The sequence below is a fragment of the Mercurialis annua genome, linkage group LG3, assembly GCF_937616625.2.
Source record: "Mercurialis annua linkage group LG3, ddMerAnnu1.2, whole genome shotgun sequence".
Taxonomy (NCBI): domain Eukaryota; kingdom Viridiplantae; phylum Streptophyta; class Magnoliopsida; order Malpighiales; family Euphorbiaceae; genus Mercurialis; species Mercurialis annua.
This window is the reverse complement of record NC_065572.1, coordinates 62378907-62398151: the sequence shown is the minus strand read 5'-3', so window position 1 is coordinate 62398151 and position 19245 is coordinate 62378907. Positions and strand designations below refer to the sequence as shown.

General features: G+C 31.0%; 2 protein-coding genes across 2 annotated transcripts; one reads left to right on the top strand and one right to left on the bottom strand.

Annotated features, from left to right (window-relative positions):
• Positions 1 to 1645: 1645 nt before the first annotated feature.
• On the top strand, positions 1646 to 2542 carry LOC126675145 (60S ribosomal protein L21-1-like). The gene is made up of 2 exons (XM_050369746.2): positions 1646 to 1949; positions 2134 to 2542. Exons 1-2 carry the CDS (start codon positions 1713 to 1715, stop codon positions 2389 to 2391), a joined length of 495 nt encoding a protein of 164 aa, XP_050225703.1. The 5' UTR covers positions 1646 to 1712; the 3' UTR covers positions 2392 to 2542.
• Positions 2543 to 16494: 13952 nt separating this feature from the next.
• Positions 16495 to 18198, bottom strand: LOC126674452 (zinc finger protein WIP6). Its single transcript, XM_050368895.2, has 2 exons — positions 17538 to 18198; positions 16495 to 17227 (listed from the first exon to the last, which is right to left on the bottom strand). Exons 1-2 carry the CDS (start codon positions 17964 to 17966, stop codon positions 16712 to 16714), a joined length of 945 nt encoding a protein of 314 aa, XP_050224852.1. The 5' UTR covers positions 17967 to 18198; the 3' UTR covers positions 16495 to 16711.
• Between the last annotated feature and the right edge of the window lie 1047 nt (positions 18199 to 19245).

Sequence of the window (19245 nt, the reverse complement as noted above, 5' to 3'; positions counted from 1 at the left end):
AGGTGCAAAAATGACCCTCATGTATACCTCATGTATCTTATTGGCACTTCATGTATTTCGGATCTCAAATATGACCCTAACGTTGCGAAAAAGTATCAAAAAAACACAAAACATGGACGACGTTAAACATAAATGTGTACGGCCTTAAACGGAAATGTTAACGGAAGGGTCATTTTTGACACTTTTTCAAGACGTTAGGGTCCTTTTTGAGATCCGAAATACATGAGGTGCCAACATGAGACACGGGCTATACATTAGGGTCATTTTTGCACCTTTTCCCTTATTTCTATATGTTGTTGAAATTTTTGTTCTCCTTTTTAAAATGTTTAGCCATGCTCATACTCGTGCTCGTGTTGCAGCACAACAGGTTGAGGAAGCCCAAGACGAGGGTTCCATTGAGGTTGACTAGAAAAAACTAGTGGTTCAAGCATGTAGAGGTCATTGGATGACATAGGAATCAAAATAGGACAAGGGCCCGTAATGCGGTGATGCATGTGGAGGCACATGAGATGCCTCAACACCAAACATGCAAGCTTTTGACATGAATACCTTCCTAGCTGGGATTGCAGCTTTGTAAAATAACCAAGTGTAGTTACAAGCATGGCAAGTGGCCATGAAAGACCACTATGCTTTAATGGATCAGTTAGTGCAGCAGCAACATCAGCTTGGGGGTAGTGATAGGAATTCAGATAAAGACTTGGTGTTGGCTTACATAAGGTTGAAGCCCGCAGAATTTAATGGTAGTGGTGATGCACTAGATTTTCTAAAGGAGGTTGAGAAAAAGGCTCAGAGTCTACAAGCAGATGATGTATCGATTGTCGCGCGAAGTCGGTTGTGTTTAGGATTCCAAATGACTTAGCTTTTTCTTTCCAAGGGTAAAAGTTGGATACACATGTGAACCTCATATCGGTAATCAAGGCATAGCTGTTGTTGGATAAGGATTGTCTGGGCGTCCTTGTTTTGGTTAAGGACGTGGAGGCGGATGTTGGTAGTTGCACAACGTCCCTATGGTTAATGAGTTTTATGACGTGTTTATAGAGTAGTTATCTGAGTTATCGACAGAGCGCGAGATTGAGTTTTGTATCGATGTAGTTTCGAGCACATCTCCTATTTTGAGTTACACCAATATATTTTTTAGTTCACTGTTTATAAACGTTGGGTTAACCGTTGGTAAACTTGTAATCAATTTTATTTTGAATATATCGTTAGTAAACCGTTGAAAATTGAATTGTGTGTTTTAAACAAATTGTACTTTTAAAAAATTATTTTTAGTACACCGCTAGTAAACCGTTGATAAATTTATAGTTAATTTATTTTTAGTACATCATTATTAAATTTTTAGTAGACTTAAATTGTGCATTTAAAACATAAATTATTTTTTAATAATTCTGTTAGTAACATGTTAGTATACCTTTAGCTAACCAAAACTATATTTTTGAGATTAAAAAAAATATCTTAAAAAAGAAGAAGATATTTTCCAATAAAAATATAAAAAGTATTTAAAAAAAAGGTAAATTGTTTGAGAATATTTTAGCTTTTTTTTGTTATATGTCAAAAAAAAACCTTCATTAAAAGCCCATTAGAAATACATTAAAAGCTGACAGCCCAATTCCTATCTAAATATCATAAACCCTACAGCTGCATCCAATTTTAGAAGCAGCTATAAGTTAAAAAAAAAAACGAATTAGGGTTTCATACCGAGTAGAGAGAAGATGCCGGCAGGTCATGGTCTCCGATCAAGAACAAGGGATTTGTTCGCTAGGGGTTTCAGGAAGAAGGGTTACATCCCTTTAACAACTTATCTCAGGACCTTTAAAATCGGTGACTATGTGGATGTCAAGGTTAACGGCGCCATTCACAAGGGCATGCCCCATAAATTTTACCATGGCCGCACTGGCCGTGTCTGGAACGTCACCAAGCGTGCCGTTGGTGTTGAGATCAACAAGCAGGTATACCCTCTTATTTTTATTAATTTCATTTTTAGGCTAATGATTTCAGTTTTAGGCTAATGATTTTTAAAAATACGTTGAGATCTACAATTTTGAAAATAGTTTAATTGGAATCATGGCTTGAGTTGGATTATTTGGCTGGTCAGTTTTGAATAAGCTAGTGGGTGGTGCTTTTGTTAACCAGGTTGGTAACAGGATTATCAAGAAGAGGATCCATGTTAGAGTAGAGCACCTCCAGCAATCAAGGTGCACTGAGGAGTTGAGGCTAAGGAAGATAAAAAACGATGAGTTAAAGGCGGAGGCTAAGCTAAGAGGTGAGGTCATCAGTACGAAGAGACGCCCTGAGGGTCCTAAACCAGGTTTCATGGTTGGAGGTGCTACAATTGAGACCGTTACGCCCATTCCCTATGATGTTGTTAACGACCTCAAGGGAGGTTATTAGGTCTGCTGTTTCTAGCTTTTTTGTTTATGCATGTTTGCTACTGTGTTGGATTATTAGTATTTTCAGTTTTGAAGAGTTGTCTTGATATGTCTCTATTTGCTGGAACATGTGTTCATTTAATCACAAAAAACCGATGCTTTTTGATATGAAATTTTACTGTCTTTTGATGGTTGTCGCTGACACTTTTGTATGTAGGTTTCATTCCATGAGCTGTTGTATATTGCTTTCTTCTTTATTGAAAGTTCGGTTATGGCTGCTGTTTCATTAGTTGCGGTATATCGTTTTACAGATTATTGTCTTGGAAATGGAAATTGTTTGGTTTCAGTACTTAAAATGGTTGAGCAGAGTGTGCCAATGAGTTGGTCATAATCTGCATGTTTAAGATTTGTTTAGTCTGCATATAGGAATTTTGAACATTGCTTAGTTGATTGATTATTATTCAAAGTATGAACTCGATTTGTGTTGATAGTGCAAACTGAAGTGATAGAAGAAGCAATAATCCTGAATATAATTCAGTTGTCTAATTATTGCATAGGCATTTCATTGCCATTGCGTTCTCAGCAGTCGACCTCTTCACTCGACCAACTTGCATAATTATAAGTTCATCTGATTTTTCTCCTGATTGCTTATTCCGGCTAATACAAGATTTTGAATATCTTTTCAAACGACAAACTTGTAATTTAATTATCCTACTTGTTACTGTGGATGCACGCTGTTATTAACAGCGCTTCTTTGTCTTGAGTTTACACTTTGTTTACTGGAATCTGCTACCTCCTGTTTCTTGTTCTTTAATCTCTAATTCTTTACCTGCTAAAGTTAGACCAAATCCTTTTCTTGCTGGTGATTCTACAAGCAAAGATGATTGGAGTTATTCTTGAGATGGCCAAAGAGTTCTCCGTAGTTAATAATATGGTGGTCGCTTATGATATCCTTGAAATTAGACCGGTTTAATGGTATAACCATTTAATAGGTACATTGCAGCTTATCGTGTTCATGCTGCTACTGCTTGTGCAACTGTCATGTGACCGTTGCTCGACTGCTCAACTCCCTTTTAACCATTAACAAGACATTTAGCTTTTTGAATATTATTAACCCGACGAATGATATCATCCACCTTTTTACCTTGATGCCCACCTTGACTATCAATAGTGGCCTGATTTCTCCAGGACCATAGCCGCCAAACACATACTCCAAACATACACTTCCAGGTATTAACTTACCAAAATCTGAATTGTCCAATAATTGTTTATGAACCAGTCTTTTAAAAGACAACGTCATAAACAGCTCAAATTTATCAGGATGGACTAAGGCTTTCCAGACTTTCTTAGCAAAGTAGCAATCTCTGAGAACATGAATGGTGTCTTCATCTCCATTTAAGCACCAATGGCAAATCACATTTGCAGCCATGTGTTTGCGAGCTTCGCATTGGTGAGAATCCTTTGGTCCAAAACTAATCATAAGAAAGTTCTAATTCTCTCTGGCTAGGTAGCACGGAAACGGAAACGGAAACGGGAAAACGATATTTTTAAAAAATAAAGGACACGAAATGTGGGGGAAACGTGTAAATATTAAAAATATAGGGATATTTTTATAAATTTTATAAATATAAGGGTATTTTTATAAAATTTTAAGAACACAACAATTTGTAATATTCTTTTAGAAAAAAACTGGCTTGACAATAATATTCTATTTTTGGTTAATAATTTTAAAACTAAAAGACTTAGTTATCCCTAATAAATATATATTGTTATCTTCAACTTAATTAATTGCTCCATATTCCAATATGGAATAAATGTCAATTTTTAATATCAATGCAAAATACACCAATATAAAAATTAGTCATTAATATATTATTTATTTATTGAAAATATTATTAAAGGTTAAAAATGAAAAAGTAAATAAATAAACTAATTTTAACTAATCTAACTATATTTTTCTTAATTCCCGTGTTTGTCCAAATGGTCTATCTTTGTGGGACGGAGGGAGTATCTGATACATTTATTTAACAATAAAATTAAGATAATTGTATAAACCCAGCCCATTTAATGGATATTATTCAACCCTTAGTCTTCTTCTCCACCTATGTTTCGCACTACACAAACTAGGGGTGGGCATGGACCGGTTAACCGGTCCATGAAGGTAATTTGTAAACCGGTCCACCGTAATACGGTTTTTAAAATTAAAAACCTAAACCTAAAATTTTAAACGGTTAACCGGTAAGTCGGTTAACCATAAAAAACGGTTCGATTTTTTGGTTTTGCGGTTTTTAACCATATAACCATTAGAAAAATTAAAGACAAAAAAAGAAAATTTATAGATAAAATTTTAATTTTATAATTTTTTTAGCAAACAAAAAAAACTATGAAAATTCAAACTATATTAAAAAAATATAAATCTAATAATATATGAATAATATTAAATCTAATTGAATTGTTTGTTGTGTTGTTCACGTCTACTTTCTCTATTTATAGACTTAAATATTCATATTTCTGTTAAGTAAGTGTTTTAATAAGGAAAACAAAATTACAAAATAATTTCATATATAAATTCTTTTAAAATATATAAATATTCCTAAATAAAATATATATCATATATTTTTAAGTTTAGATTTTATTTTGTGTGTATTATAAAATTCATATTATTTTTACAGATTATAAAATATATTTTATTAATTATTAATTACTAAAAAATATATGAATATATATTATATAAACCGGTTAACCGGTAACCACGGTTTTTAAACATTCAAAACCTAAACCTAAACCATTAACCATAAAAATTAAAAATCAAAACCTAAACCTAAACCGTTGGACCGGTTAACCATATTTTTCGGTTCAGTTTTTCGGTTTCGGTTCGGTTAATCGGTTTGACCGGTTTATTTGCCCACCCCTAACACAAACTCACAGAAGCCTTCAACAACCACCAAACAAGAAAAACTAAATTTCAAAATCCAAATCTTTTTAATTTCTATAAAAACAATCAACTTTTTTTCGATTTCTTAACTACACAATCAATCTTCAATTAATGTCAGAAAATAAACATATAAATCTTAAATTTCTTATCTTTACAATCGCCGGACCGGTGCCGAATTCCGTTCAGCTGTGTAATTCTGATGAGCAAAGCAGGAATAGGAGAAGATTTGAAGACTTATGAAAAGAATTATGTAGATTCTGTTTTACAGAACTCGGACTTTCTATAGGAAACGAATTCTATATTTTTGTTAATTGCAGAAACGCCCCGATACGTACTGGACACGTTTTGTGCCGGTGTCCCTCAAGTTTCCGTTTCTGAAACGGCTGGAAACGAAGAAACGTTGATCAACTCATGTTTCTGTGCATCATAGCTCTGGCCCTTCCCACTGACAAGTAATACTCCAATTCTTATCTTCAGGGTTCCACTCAGAACGAGAAAAGAGCTCCTTTTTCCAGTTGCCTGTACCATCACTTTATTTACTCACAGACCAATCTCTCTGATCAGTAGGAATCACATATATAACAACCTCAACGAGCGTTTTATTATCATCAAGCCAAATTTCTTTCCAAAAATGGGTTTGATGACCATCGGCTATAGCCCATATCTCACATTGGCACACTTGAGTCCAAATTTTACTTAATGATCTCCTCATTTACTAGCGAAAACTCCCCATGGTTCATCTACTCGAACTTATATTTTGCAGATAACACTTGTACGCTAAAAAGGTTCTGATTAGAAATTAGATTGCAGCCAATTTTCATTAAAAAAGCTTGATCGAAGACTTTCATATTCTTGAAACCCAAACCATCATGAATCTTTGGCTGTCTAACACAATCTCATCTCACAAGGCAAACTTTCTTCGCATCGCCAAAATAATTACACAAAAAGTTCTTGCAATTTTTTTCTAGAACCTCACAATTTACTTGAGGAAGCTTGCATAGTGTACACCGACATAGACTAGACTACGACCTTCCCTAGAGTGCATCTACCAGCCATAGAAAGAGAAGAAGCATTCCATTTAGAAAGCCTTTGAGAAACCCGACTAATAATTGGCAAGGAGTAATGTTAGTAACCCTACCATGGAATAAAAGGACTCCCAAATACTTACACTGGTTATCGGTCATCAAAAAACCCAAATTACTAGCCACAGACGGAGCAGCTGAAGGACAAACATTGGGAGAGAAGAAAATGTTGGTCTTAGCATTATTAACTCTTTGGCCCGAAGCTGAACATAATTATTGACTTTTCTAATTTTATTAATAATGCATTATTAGTTATGTATTTGTATCATTAAATTAAAATGAATATTTTAATAAAAAAACGAGTGGATCCTACATTAATGTACCTTTTAAGTCTAATCATTGTGAAAGAGAATAATGAAAAAATCTAATAAAATGGTGATGTGTCATGTATATTAGTTCCATTTTGGATGTCGTTAAACTTCTACAAATTAGTCTTATAATATTAGTTATCCGACTTTTTTTTTTGGCAAACAATAGCTATATTGATAGGATTAACTGTTTACACATGAACGTTAAAGTACATCATAGATCAAAATTACAATAATATAAAAACAACTGAGATCTATAATCAATCAACGACAAAAAACGAAACAATAATAGAAATTTAAAGATATAAATTTGACTGATAACTGAAACAGGATGAACTCAAGTTTTAAGAATTTCATGACGCCAAATGAGCCAACCAAATATATATGATAAAGACCAAAGTTGAAAATAATTGTTACTTGGCTTCTAATCAACAATAAAGAAAGATAATTTTTGAATTTATGTAACCACGATACTTCCTTTGAAGATGAAAAAACATTGTCGTAACAACTTTTCCATACGTGTCTAAAATTTCGGGAACTTTGCCATAATTAAAATTGTCAAATATTAATCAAAATAAAATAAAACTAACCATCAAATATAGGTCTATGGTTACTTTGTTTGTAATAAGTATTTTTATTTATTTATTTAGAACTGATAGATACTAGACTCGGACTAAGTATGACGACATTAAATTGAGACTAGACTTAAACTGCAAAAGCAGACAATACAGTACATATCTCCTTTTCAATCCTATCCTGACGTTGAAAAATTGTCAATTTTACCCCGGTTTGTATTTTTTCATTTCAATTGTACACTAAAGCATAAAATTGACCTTTATTTTTTTGATAAAAGTTCAATATTTTTTTTTAAAATGGTCAATTTAATATAAAAAGTTAATATAATGCAAAAAGGGTCAATTTAGAGAATTTTTGCCAAATAAAAAAAAGGTAAATTTTATACTTTAAGGTACAATTGAAATGAAAAAATAAAAATAGGGTAAAATTGACAGATTTGCAACGTCGGGGTAGGATTGAAAAGGGGATGAAAAGTCAGGGTTTTTTAAGACATTAAGCCTTAAATAAACTACAACAAAATAACTGTAAAAAAAATCATCAAACACACACGCGCACACACATACTCACAGGGGCGGATCTAGCCTTGGGCTCAGGTAGTTCGAGCACGGGCTGCCGCCGGAAGTCCGGAGGACCGGCGTTGGTCTTTTGAAAGCCAGCCATGGCTGCCGGCAAAACCACGTCATTTTGGACTCTTATTTGTTTAATTAAATAGAGGCCAATGTCGTTCTGGCCCCTTATTGTTGCATATTCTATTAAACAGATGAAACCGGCGATACTGATGCTTATTAAATGCATCAGTCCCAAACTCTCACTTAAATATAACCAGCCCCACCTTCATCGATACGTATAATGTTTCAATTCAATCCTTCAATTTCTTCCTTCAATTATCTTTTGGTTTATTAGTTCTTCATTAAGTATTATTATTCTCCAAATTCTTTAATCTAATTTCAAAATCTACAATTTAATTCCTAAATGTTAGAACCTAATTTTTCAATTTTAAATTCTCCTCCAAAATAAATCAACCTCTAAATTAGGTAAGTCTTTTTCTTTTTAAATTTTATTTATATAATTTTATTGATTTATTTGTCTTATTGTGAAATAACTCTATTCAATACTAATTTTGTAGGTTTTCAACTTGATTTATTCATAAAAAATCAAAAAAAAAAAGAATTGGACTAAACAAGTAAGTATTCTAAATTAATGTCATTTTATTTTATTGATAAATACTTGATGAATTTTATTATTTGGATATTTTTATGAATATTAAATTAAATTGCATGATAAAAACTAATAGAAATAACTTTATTTAGGTTAAGGATAATTTTTTTATTAGAACACTAAAAATTGTTAAAATTTTGTGATAAAGAAGATGATTGGGTCCATTATCGGGAGAACTAATATAAGCAATATTTATTGTTTGTTTTTTTATTATATAATTTTATGCAAATAAATTTATTTATTACGTGTTATTTAGACCGGGCTGAAAAGGATTCCTGAATCCGCCACTGCACACACACGTGCATAAACTCATTTTTTTGACATTTATATTGAAAGAATGGTCTTTATATTTTTAATTTAGATAAAATGTTTAAATGATTCAAATATATAAAATTTTAGCTATTTTTGTCAAAATATTCTAAATTTGTCTTTTTAGTATTTGATTAAAAATTAAGGAATGATCCTCTATTTTAACTTTTTTGGAACCTTTCTAGACATTGAGAGAATAGTTGATCCCTAAGAAGCACATAAACTTCAATGAAGCTACGTGTCCCGTTTCAGAAACGTTTCGAAAACCGGAAACTATCAGAAACTCTCGGAAACTCATGAGGAAATGTTTCGAGCCGTTTCCGTAAATAAAAAATATTAACAAATAATTCTTTTGAATCAATTACCCATAATTTTTATTATTTACTTTATCTACAATAAATCTTATCTTTTTATATTTGTTGGGTTGAATTATGTTTAATTTATTTTATTAATTGGCATAAATATATAAATAAAATTTAAAATATGTAATATTTTACAATTTTTAATATTATAAATATATCTCTAAATTTTTATTATTTACACGTTTCATGTGTCCTTCATTTTAAAAAAAATTCGTGTCCTCGTGTCCGTTTCGGGTCGTTTCCGTTTTACGTTTCCGTTTCCGTGCTACATAGGTTGATCCTCATACCACTCATTAGGAGAATATATGACTTTTTTGTCTTAAAATAAAAACATCGTTGACAGTGTCGGTACAAAATAGTTCACGTTGGAAAATATAAAGAGTTTCCGCAAGCAATGTTGACAGTGTTATGTTTGAAGATATAAATGCTCCTTTTCGAAAACGTTAAAGGTGTTTATTAGAGGTGGGCTTGGATCCGTTATAACCGGTTCATGAGAATAATTTATAAATTGGTCCATAATAATATGATTTTTAAAATTAAAAACCTAAACCTACTATTTAAAACAGTTAACTATTATCGGTCATTCATTTAAAAAGATTTAGTTTTTCGGTTTGTATTTTTAATCAAATAACCATTATAAAAATTATACTGAAAAATGAACTTTATAGAATGATATTTTTAGCATAGTCAAATAAAAAAAACTTTAATTCCATTTTTTAAAAATTTCTTAACAAACAAAGAAAAAATCACAGAAATTTAAATTATATATAAAAAGAAAATAAAAATTTAAACTATTTTTCTAAATAGGTGAATCAATTCAAATATTTAGAACTATAATTTATAACTATCAGATACATGTGATCTTTCTAATTGTAAACTGGTCATAATACCTTAAAAATATAATTTTTGTTACTTTGCCAGTAAAATGAAATTTTCATATTTTTAAATTTTACGTTTAAAAGCATTTATCAAGAAGCAATTTCTGGATCAATGGATGTCTACAGGAATTGATAGTCCTCAAGTATTATTTACATAGTAATTAATTACATACTAATTTTTGAGATATTTAATTGATTTAGATTAGTATATCATTTTGTAGAACATTTGCAGGATGGTCATTCTTCAAGTTAGTTTGAAATTCAATTCAACTTTGCAATTTCGTCCATTTAGCAGGCACACTTTATCTCTGCTAACACCTTATGCACTGCGATTATTTGTTGGCCTTGTGTTGAATTATCTAGATATTTTGTTTGTATTGGTTATTACTTTCATCGGCTCGAGATTAGAAATTGTCTTGCTAGAATTCAGTTTGGCACTAAATAAAAACATTTTGTAAATGGATGATTATTAAGTTTTAATTATGATACTTTAGTTTGTCTAATAAAAAAGATGGCAATTCCAATTGGAGTAATCAGGGATTTTTTTTTATGAAAAAAAAAAATTTATTGAAAAAAAAAAATTTAATCACCAAAAGAAACACCCTCCATCTTTTAGCGCTTTCTCGATTTCACTCAGACGTTGCAATTTTGCCTAATTCAATAATCAACCATGACACTCCAATTTAGAAGTCCTATCGTAAAACCCCCTAATCTTTCAAAACCATTATTAAATCCTCTAAAATTTACCTAATGAGCCAGTAAACCTTTTTTGTCCCAAAATCGCCCCCTATCCAAAAAATGACCAAAATACCTCTAAAGTTATAAAAAAATTCCATCTAACCAAACATAAACACACTAATCCAACAAACTAATTAAATCAAATATAAATCAACCATCCGACCAAATCAAACATAAATAATTTTATCCATCCAACTGAATCAAACTACTCAACCAAAGACCGCCACCGGCACCTATCCATTGCCAGAAAAAAATCCGTCCAAAAATTAAATAAATAATGAAAATAATTTTTGTACATATCAAATAAATTATTATTTATTTAAAAAAACTTTTTATTTTTTTTATTTTTTTTACATATTAAATAATTTATTATTTATTTTTTAAAAACAACTTTTCTAAACAGACCCACCGGCGTGGGTCTGTTTTTGTTGAATAGAACCACACCGCTGGGTCTGTTTTGTGGTAAACTGGCACCGTGGGTCTGTTCTGCGGTGAACATACCCACCGCAGTGGGTTTGTTTACAGGTCCGATAATTTTTTTAAAAATAAATAATAATTTATTTAATTATTTAATATGTAAAATATTATTTATAATTTATTTAATTTTGGACGGATTTTTTCCGTTGATAAATGGGTGGCAATGGCCAGAAAACGGTGGTGGCAGTGGGTGGCGGTTTTTGGTTGAGTAGTTTGATTTAGTTGGGTGGATAAAGTGATTTAAATTTGATTTGGTTGGATGGTTGGTTTATGTTTGATTTGATTGCTTGGTTGTGTTAGTGTGTTTAAATTTGGTTTGATTTTTTTATGACTTTAGGGGTATTTTGGTTATTTTTTTGATAGGGGCGGTCTTTTGGAGCGATTTTGGGGTAAAAGGGGTTTACTGGTTCACTAGGTAAAGTTTAGGGGGTTTAGTAATGCTTTAAAAATTTAGGAGGTTTTATGATAGCACCTTCTAAATTGAAGTGTCATGGTTAATTATTAGCCCCCAAATTCGTATAGTTAGACTCTAATTCCATCCTGAAAATGAAATTGACCATTTTTTTCACTTAAAAAATGCCAATTTGATTATTTATTTTTAACATATTTTTTAAAAAACATTTAATATTATAAAAATAACAAAAAATCCCTCTCTTTTATAAATTCAAAAATTAATAATAAATTTTTATTCGATTTTTATTTTAATATTATAATATCAAAAAAGAATTCACCACCACACTTTTTCGACCTCGCCTACTTTTTTCCGACTCCAACGTATATTAAAAAAAAAATTCCTAATTAATGAATTGATATATTCAAATTAAATTATATTGAATTTTATTAAATTTAAATTATTTTTTAAATATATAATTGACTTATTGATTTTTTAAAACAAAAACTTATTTTTTGAAAATCTGTTCGTCTTCCTCGTGCCGAACCTGCTCTGGGTTCGTCATTAGGAAGGCAAATCAGATCTGCTTCTCTTCCATAATTTAAAACGAATTATCTGTCTTTCATGGTAGAAGACGAGTTTGCCAACATCAATAAAAGGGGATAAAAGCTAAAGTTTTTTTTTTGTTTGGCCTAAAAAATGAATAGCCTTAAACCGCCCCGACGAAGTACATACATTTAGAGGCAGTTGTAATCCTTCTTATATTTCGCACCAAAAATCTACATGTCATCCCGAATATTAAAATACGGTTATAAATTGTCATTTTGGAAGTACAAACGATGAAATTTGGTCAAAAAATCGCCTAAATCACACCCCTTCAACTTTGGCAAAACAACAAAATTGTCGTTATGTCACTTAGCGATCCATCTTTTCTTCGATAAATTTAATTACGCTTTCGCACCCACATCAAAGTCTGCAGTCTGCACATATAACTTGTCATTTTGATTATTAAGTGTTTGCCATTTATTCTTGATATGAACAGATAGAAGGGAAGAAAAAAATTGGCGGGTATCCTCTTAATGAAATTAGATTTAGAAATCGTCTGAATTGCACATTTCAAACTTTGGCAAAATTATACAACCAAGTAAAAACCAACAAAATTAAATTGGGCAATGAGGTCACAGATCTAAATCCTTGAATTGCAAACATGAACGTACTCCATATATGTAATTGCACACAGATTTTCTGCCACCGATCACCGGGGAATATCTAGGCAGTAACTATATATATACTGGCTTTATTAGCAAGTATGCACTAAAAGAGTCTGGCTAGCTGATTCACAAAAATTACCGATGGCCATGGTGTTATTTTTATTTTATTATGAATAAATTATGGGTGGCATATAATTATAAACGAGGTAAAGCTAAAATAATATAAGTACTAACCAGTATTTTATTAAATCATGAGTTTAATGTTTTCCACAAGTCTCATCTCTTTTCTTTTCTTTTTTTAGAATAAAGCAGTCAATTTATTAAGTCATAACGGAAGCAATAACATGCGTAAGGAATGCCATAGTTTTTTTTGATAATTAGGAAGGGAGAGTGAGGTTCGAATACGAGACCTCTTATCAAGATGCCTGCAACTATTACCACTGTTCGGAAAGTTATGAAACCATTATTGCTCTTGACATAGGACGAGAGGCTTGCGCCAACAAATGCACATGATTTCCATTCGCAGACCATTTTATAAAAATAAAAGGCCAAATGTTGTAAAAAGACCAAATCTTTTACAAAAGTTTCACAAAAGTTCCGACCTTTTAATTTTGTCGATTTTGGCCAAAAACTGATTATTTGGTTTCACAAAAGTCCTGACCTTTCAATTTTGTCGATTTTAGCCAAAAATGAATTATTTGGTTTCAGAAAAGTCCTGACCTTTCAATATTTGGCATGCCACATAGGCGTCACATAGGCAAATTGAAATCAAATTGAGAGTTGGCTACAATTGAAACCAAATAATTTGTTTTTGGCCAAAATCGACAAAATTGAAAGGTCAGAACTTTTGTGAAACTTTTATGAAAGGTTTGGCCTTTTTACGCCAAAATAAAATGTCAGTTATTAAATTGCTTTGCTAGAGTGTTACACTCATCTATTATCGGATCAATCCCTGCTTTTAGAGGCAAACAGAGGTCAAAAATAACGTCCAAGGCATCGGATTCAAAGATAACATTCTGATTTCCCCTTAACCAGCTCAAGCCCAAGGTTTCCTTGATGGCTATTGGCTCGGCTGTTCTTGCTGTGGAGGAACCCTTATACGCAACAGATCTCGCTTGGATCAGACGACCACCATTATCTCGTCTCTTCTTTAATTATATAAAAAAAAGCTTTAAATTGAAATTTAAAATTTATCGATGTGCCTAGCTATATGAATCCATTTGGTGAATGTATAAGCATTAAATCAGTTTGCGGTCATTTTTATAAAATAGTTACCGAATTATAAAAATTATAAAACGATTCCTGAATAATAATAAATTATAAAACGGTTACTAACTATATTTTTTTTAATAAAATAGTTACCGAACTATATCATTTCTATAAAATGACCATCGGCTTGTTGCATGATTATAAAACTTTTTCTTGTCCACATCTATAATTCGATAATTATTTTGTAAAACAATTGCAGTTTATAGTGACCAATTTATAAGTTTTTATAATTTGGTAATAATTTTGTAAAAACTTTATAGTTTAATAATCATTTTTTATTTATTATAATTCGATAACTATTTATAAAACTGTCATAATTCGGAAACCACAAAAATATTTAACTCGACATTCTTTTGTTTAATAATTACTACAATATTGTGACTAATGTCTACATTCTTTTGATGCAAATCAATACATACATATATTAATCTTAGTTGCATCAATAAATTAATAATCCTAATAATTAATAAAATTTTAAAAATCAGCATAACGTCTTATGTAATATTCAATAAATTAATAAATTCTTAATCCATTAATTATTCGAGGGTACTAGCCACCGATAGTATTGCAAGAAGCTTATAATACAATAAATACAATGGCTATATATAGCTAAACTTTAAAACCCAATTTTTAAGGGTGAGCAGTGATAGTAACAAGAAAATGGAATGAAGAAAATCTCATGGTTTCACATTTTCGAAGCATTAAGTGAATATAAATATTTAAAAACATAAACCAGGTTCTTCGGATCTTAAATTTAGTAATGCAATCAACTATTGAAGAAGCTAAAGCTGTCAGCAAGTAATAGTAATAATGGCAGCTATTAAACCATAAATGCATGTAAAAAATCTTAAAGTGTGTGGAAACCAGAATCCATGCATGCATGGCAACACAGGTTTCCTAAAAGAAAAGGCTGATGATGATGATGATGAAGGTGCTGGTAATAAACAGTATAAGAAAGAGCTACATAATTAGGGCTTAAAATACAATAAAAAAATATCATAAACAAGCAGGTAAAACATAGAGTGCCCTAAAAAATGTATCGTAGTATCTGTTTGTAGTTGGTCTGAAAAGGAAAAAAGCAAGAACTTTGGGTGAAACCCTAAAAAGAGTTAAATAAAAAAAAAAAGTGGTCCATACATATATATCTGTTGATCTGACTGACAAATTAAAAAGTGTTAGTAGTAGTAGTAGTAGTGGTAGTCGAAGCTGAACTTTTTTGGTCTCTTTTTGTTAATGTGTAAGCTAATTAGCAGATTTATATTTGTGTGTGTGCGACAGAGAAATAAAAGGAAGAGAGAAAAAGAGTACGCTATATCTATGGCAAATTGCATAGCTGTGAACAGTACAATCTGTGACTCTACTGTGCATGTCTTCATGTCTGCTAAAATCTGCACTCACTTGCTCATATATTTTTTTCACTTACTTGACCTATTTAATAAGGTTCGTTGCCGAGCAAAGGGTTAATCAGATTCCTGAATTTTTTTATTAGGGGTCAAGTAGCAGACTCAGCCACATTTTGATCAATCAATGACGATACTATCTATTTCTTTTTGTTAATTAAAGATAGTTCTTTTGATTTTTAGGTCAATTAAGAATGAATGAGTTATTTCGGATTTTAAATTTATTCATATTGTATAATTTTGTCTTTAATTAACCTAAAACATAGAGTTGTTAAAAATTGATCAAAATGCCCGAGAGTGAGTGATTTGGCCTCGAGTCACAAATTTAGAAAACAAGTTGATCATTTACACTTAAATGGTTATCATTATTTTATTTTATATATTTTGATAACTGGATTTTTATTTTTATATCAATGAAAGACTAATTTAGTAATAATTCATATAAACAATAGCTTATACGACTATGAAAATTATATAATTATTCAACTTATTCATAGCAACATAAGTGATTTTAAGTCTGTATTGATATGATTATATCTAGTTGATGTAAAAGGCCTAATGATTTCAAATTTATCCATTTTATCAAAATTGATTTAATCACGCTTACAATAGCAACAATATATGTGAAATTTTTTCAAAATTGAAAAGAAAAGAAATTGACTATTAGATGCTACATAATTCGGATAAATCAATTTTATAAAATACCAAATCGTTTTTAAAAAAATTGGATAGATTTCAAACGAATTAGCCAAATAATTAATTAGAATGGATTTACAACTTTTGGAAAGTTTGAATATATTTTCAAAACTTTTTTAATACCATTAGGCCAAAGTAAAACATTAATAACTGTTCTGTAAAATGGTTTATAGTTTGTTTGTTTTTTTGAAAGAGTTTATAGTTCATTATTCACAAAAAACTTTACCCCTATTTAATACAAAAAGAAAAGCAAAAGAAAGAAACAAGAAGGCTTCTTAAATTAGATAATTGAAGTAGAGCACTTAATTCCAACATTGAATGCATTATATAGAACTTTTGCCTTTCACTATACTGTTCTGTTCTGTTTGTCTTCATCTTCTCTCTTCCTTTATCTCTCACATCCCACATACACCTAACACCAAAATAGTTACTGCCAATTCTTAATCACAATCACTACTTTAACTTCCATTTTTAGACTATGTTTTTTTCTTCTTAATAGAACATTGGACTATGACTATGACCACTTCTCTTATTACCTTGACTTACTCCATTATTATCATCATCATCCTTATCATTATAATCATCATTATCATCATCGTCTTCGTCTTCATCTTCATCAATCGAACAAATTTCCACCGTATGTGGAGCATGTCCGTCTCCGAAAGCACGAACATGGTCTTTAAGAGACCTTTTGTGCTTAAAATCAGAACCGCAAATGCAAAACCAAAGCTTACCGCAATTTTTCTCATGTGTTCTCCAATCTCCTCTCACTGCGAATGGTTTATCGCATTTTCTGCATCCGAATGGCTTTGCGCCGTGTTTACGCTTGTAATGAGTTTGGAGAGTTCTGAAATCCTTCAATGGCCTTGATCTTGGATGTTCAATGTTGTTCTTGCATCCTTCAGCACAGCAATAACATGGTAATCTTAACATTGAAGAAGCTGGCTTTGTTCCTCTTAAAGATTCGGGCCCTTTTCGATATTGTGATCCATGCCCCCACATATGCATCTAAGAGTAGATTCAAGTTTAAGAAAGAACCAAAAAAAAAAAACAGCACTTCAATTCCCCACTAAAAATACTATAAGAAATTAAGATAAATATAATTAGTGAGGCAAAATAATATAATTTGTCCACAACTATGAATAAATTGATAGAAATATCTCTATAAAATTTGACAGTCTAGTCCGCTAATTTTTTTGGACAATATATTATAGTTTTAGATACATAAATTCACTATGCCAATTAAAAAAGATGGGGAGAAATACTATGAAATTACATGGTGAGAAGCAAGATGACAAAATTATGGAGGAATTAAAACCTGCATATTGTTGAATCTGTTGAATGTTTTGTTACAGACAGCGCAAGAGAATTGGGTAGGGCCGACAAGGATTTGAGCTGGAGAAGGAATCCAGTACTGTCCTTGAACTAGAGAGCCAAAGTGATCATTAGGGTTAGGGTTAGAGAGAGCAGTAGCAGCTTCAATGGCTGGTGTTGTTGGAGTCGGAAGACCAATATGGAGAGCTACGGTTACACCACTTTCAGTACTATTAGGGTTTTGCTCATGAAACTTAGGGTTTTCCTCAGATCGATAGCTTTTCGTGCGGTGTTTAGTACTCGATAGATTATTGTGTTGGCCGGGAGGTCCAAGCGTAAGAAAGAGGGAATGTTCATCATCTTCTTGACAATCAGCTTCTATACAGACACTTCCACTAGAGGATGATATGTAAGTAATTGAAGGAGTTTGCATGGTGGTGGAGACTGTAATATGATTTTTGGGTTTAATAAGTTGTTGAAGGAGGATCAAGAAGTGCAATTAAGAAGAAAAATGTGGCCTTGTTGTGAAGAAATTTGATCTGATAATACTTGTTTTTTGGGGAGAATTTTGTTAGGTTTTAGGTGTTTTGGGATGAATGGAGGAGACAAAGCTGAAGAAGGAGGATAGTATAGAAAAGATGCATAGAATAGCGTACCAACACATTTAACACTAACACAGATCGTATGCTAACACTTATCAGCTAGCTACTTATATATGCATATTCCAAAATTCTTGTATAAATCTAGTCCATATTTAGTAAAGTAAGTTTTTGTGAGAAATTTTTTGGGTTGAAGAATTTCACTAAAAATTATAAAATGACAAAATAATTTTTATATCTACAATTTTAATCAATTATATCCTTAAAAATAATTAGAATATTATGATTTGCCAATAAAAAATAATTAGAATATTATGATTCGCCAATTTTATAAATAACATAAATATATTCAGTCATCAATTTAAATCTATTTTTAGCACATAATCCACATTCTAAATCAAAGTAATTCTTCTTATAAATTGAAATTAAAGACCAATTGTGTTAAATAATTGTTTATAGAATCAAAATTTATAAAAATGATTTTATACTGATAAAATAAAAAAAATTCAGTTACTAAAATAAATAAATCAAAGTAAAGTAAATTAAATTAAAAGTAGAAGAAAATTTAGTGACCTTAAGTACTTAATATCTAAGTGAAGCTCATAAAAATATGTTAATGTTTCTCTACAAAATCCAAATGTTCGATTCCTTCTATAAAATGAAAGCACTTTTTCTTAATTTCTTGTCTTAGGTGCATTGTCTTTGAGTTCCACTTTTCTGACCACAATAAACATCTAACACTCTCACTCTCACTCTTTATCTGCCCGTTCAGGCAAAAGTGGATGACTTGATCAGAACACATGAAGATGGAGACTGTGTGCCACTGAATCACTTCTCCACTTTTGTTACTATAACATGTTTATTTCTAACCTAGCGACCCTAATATTGACAATACTATCACTATTCCTAAACTCAACTTTACCTCGTGTATTTATAATGAAAAACAATCAAGGTTTACAGGTTTCAAAAAATCAAAAAAATTCGATCTTTTTGTAGATTTATCTAAATTTTTTAAGAATTAAAAATCTTTTCCAATTCGTGTTATTACCAAATTTTCATGTGATAATTGAATGTGTAACTTTTTTTGAAATTTGGAAAGAAAAAGAATTACCG

Excerpts from the sequence above, each read along its gene's own strand:
- LOC126675145 (XM_050369746.2), top strand. The coding sequence starts at position 1,713 with ATGCCGGCAGGTCATGGTCTCCGATCAAGAACAAGGGATTTGTTCGCT. Across the intron at positions 1,950-2,133 it reads GTGTTGAGATCAACAAGCAG|GTTGGTAACAGGATTATCAA; the intron begins GTATACCCTCTT and ends TTTGTTAACCAG.
- LOC126674452 (XM_050368895.2), bottom strand. The coding sequence starts at position 17,966 with ATGCAAACTCCTTCAATTACTTACATATCATCCTCTAGTGGAAGTGTC. Across the intron at positions 17,228-17,537 it reads ACAGATTCAACAATATGCAG|ATGCATATGTGGGGGCATGG; the intron begins GTTTTAATTCCT and ends ATCTACTCTTAG.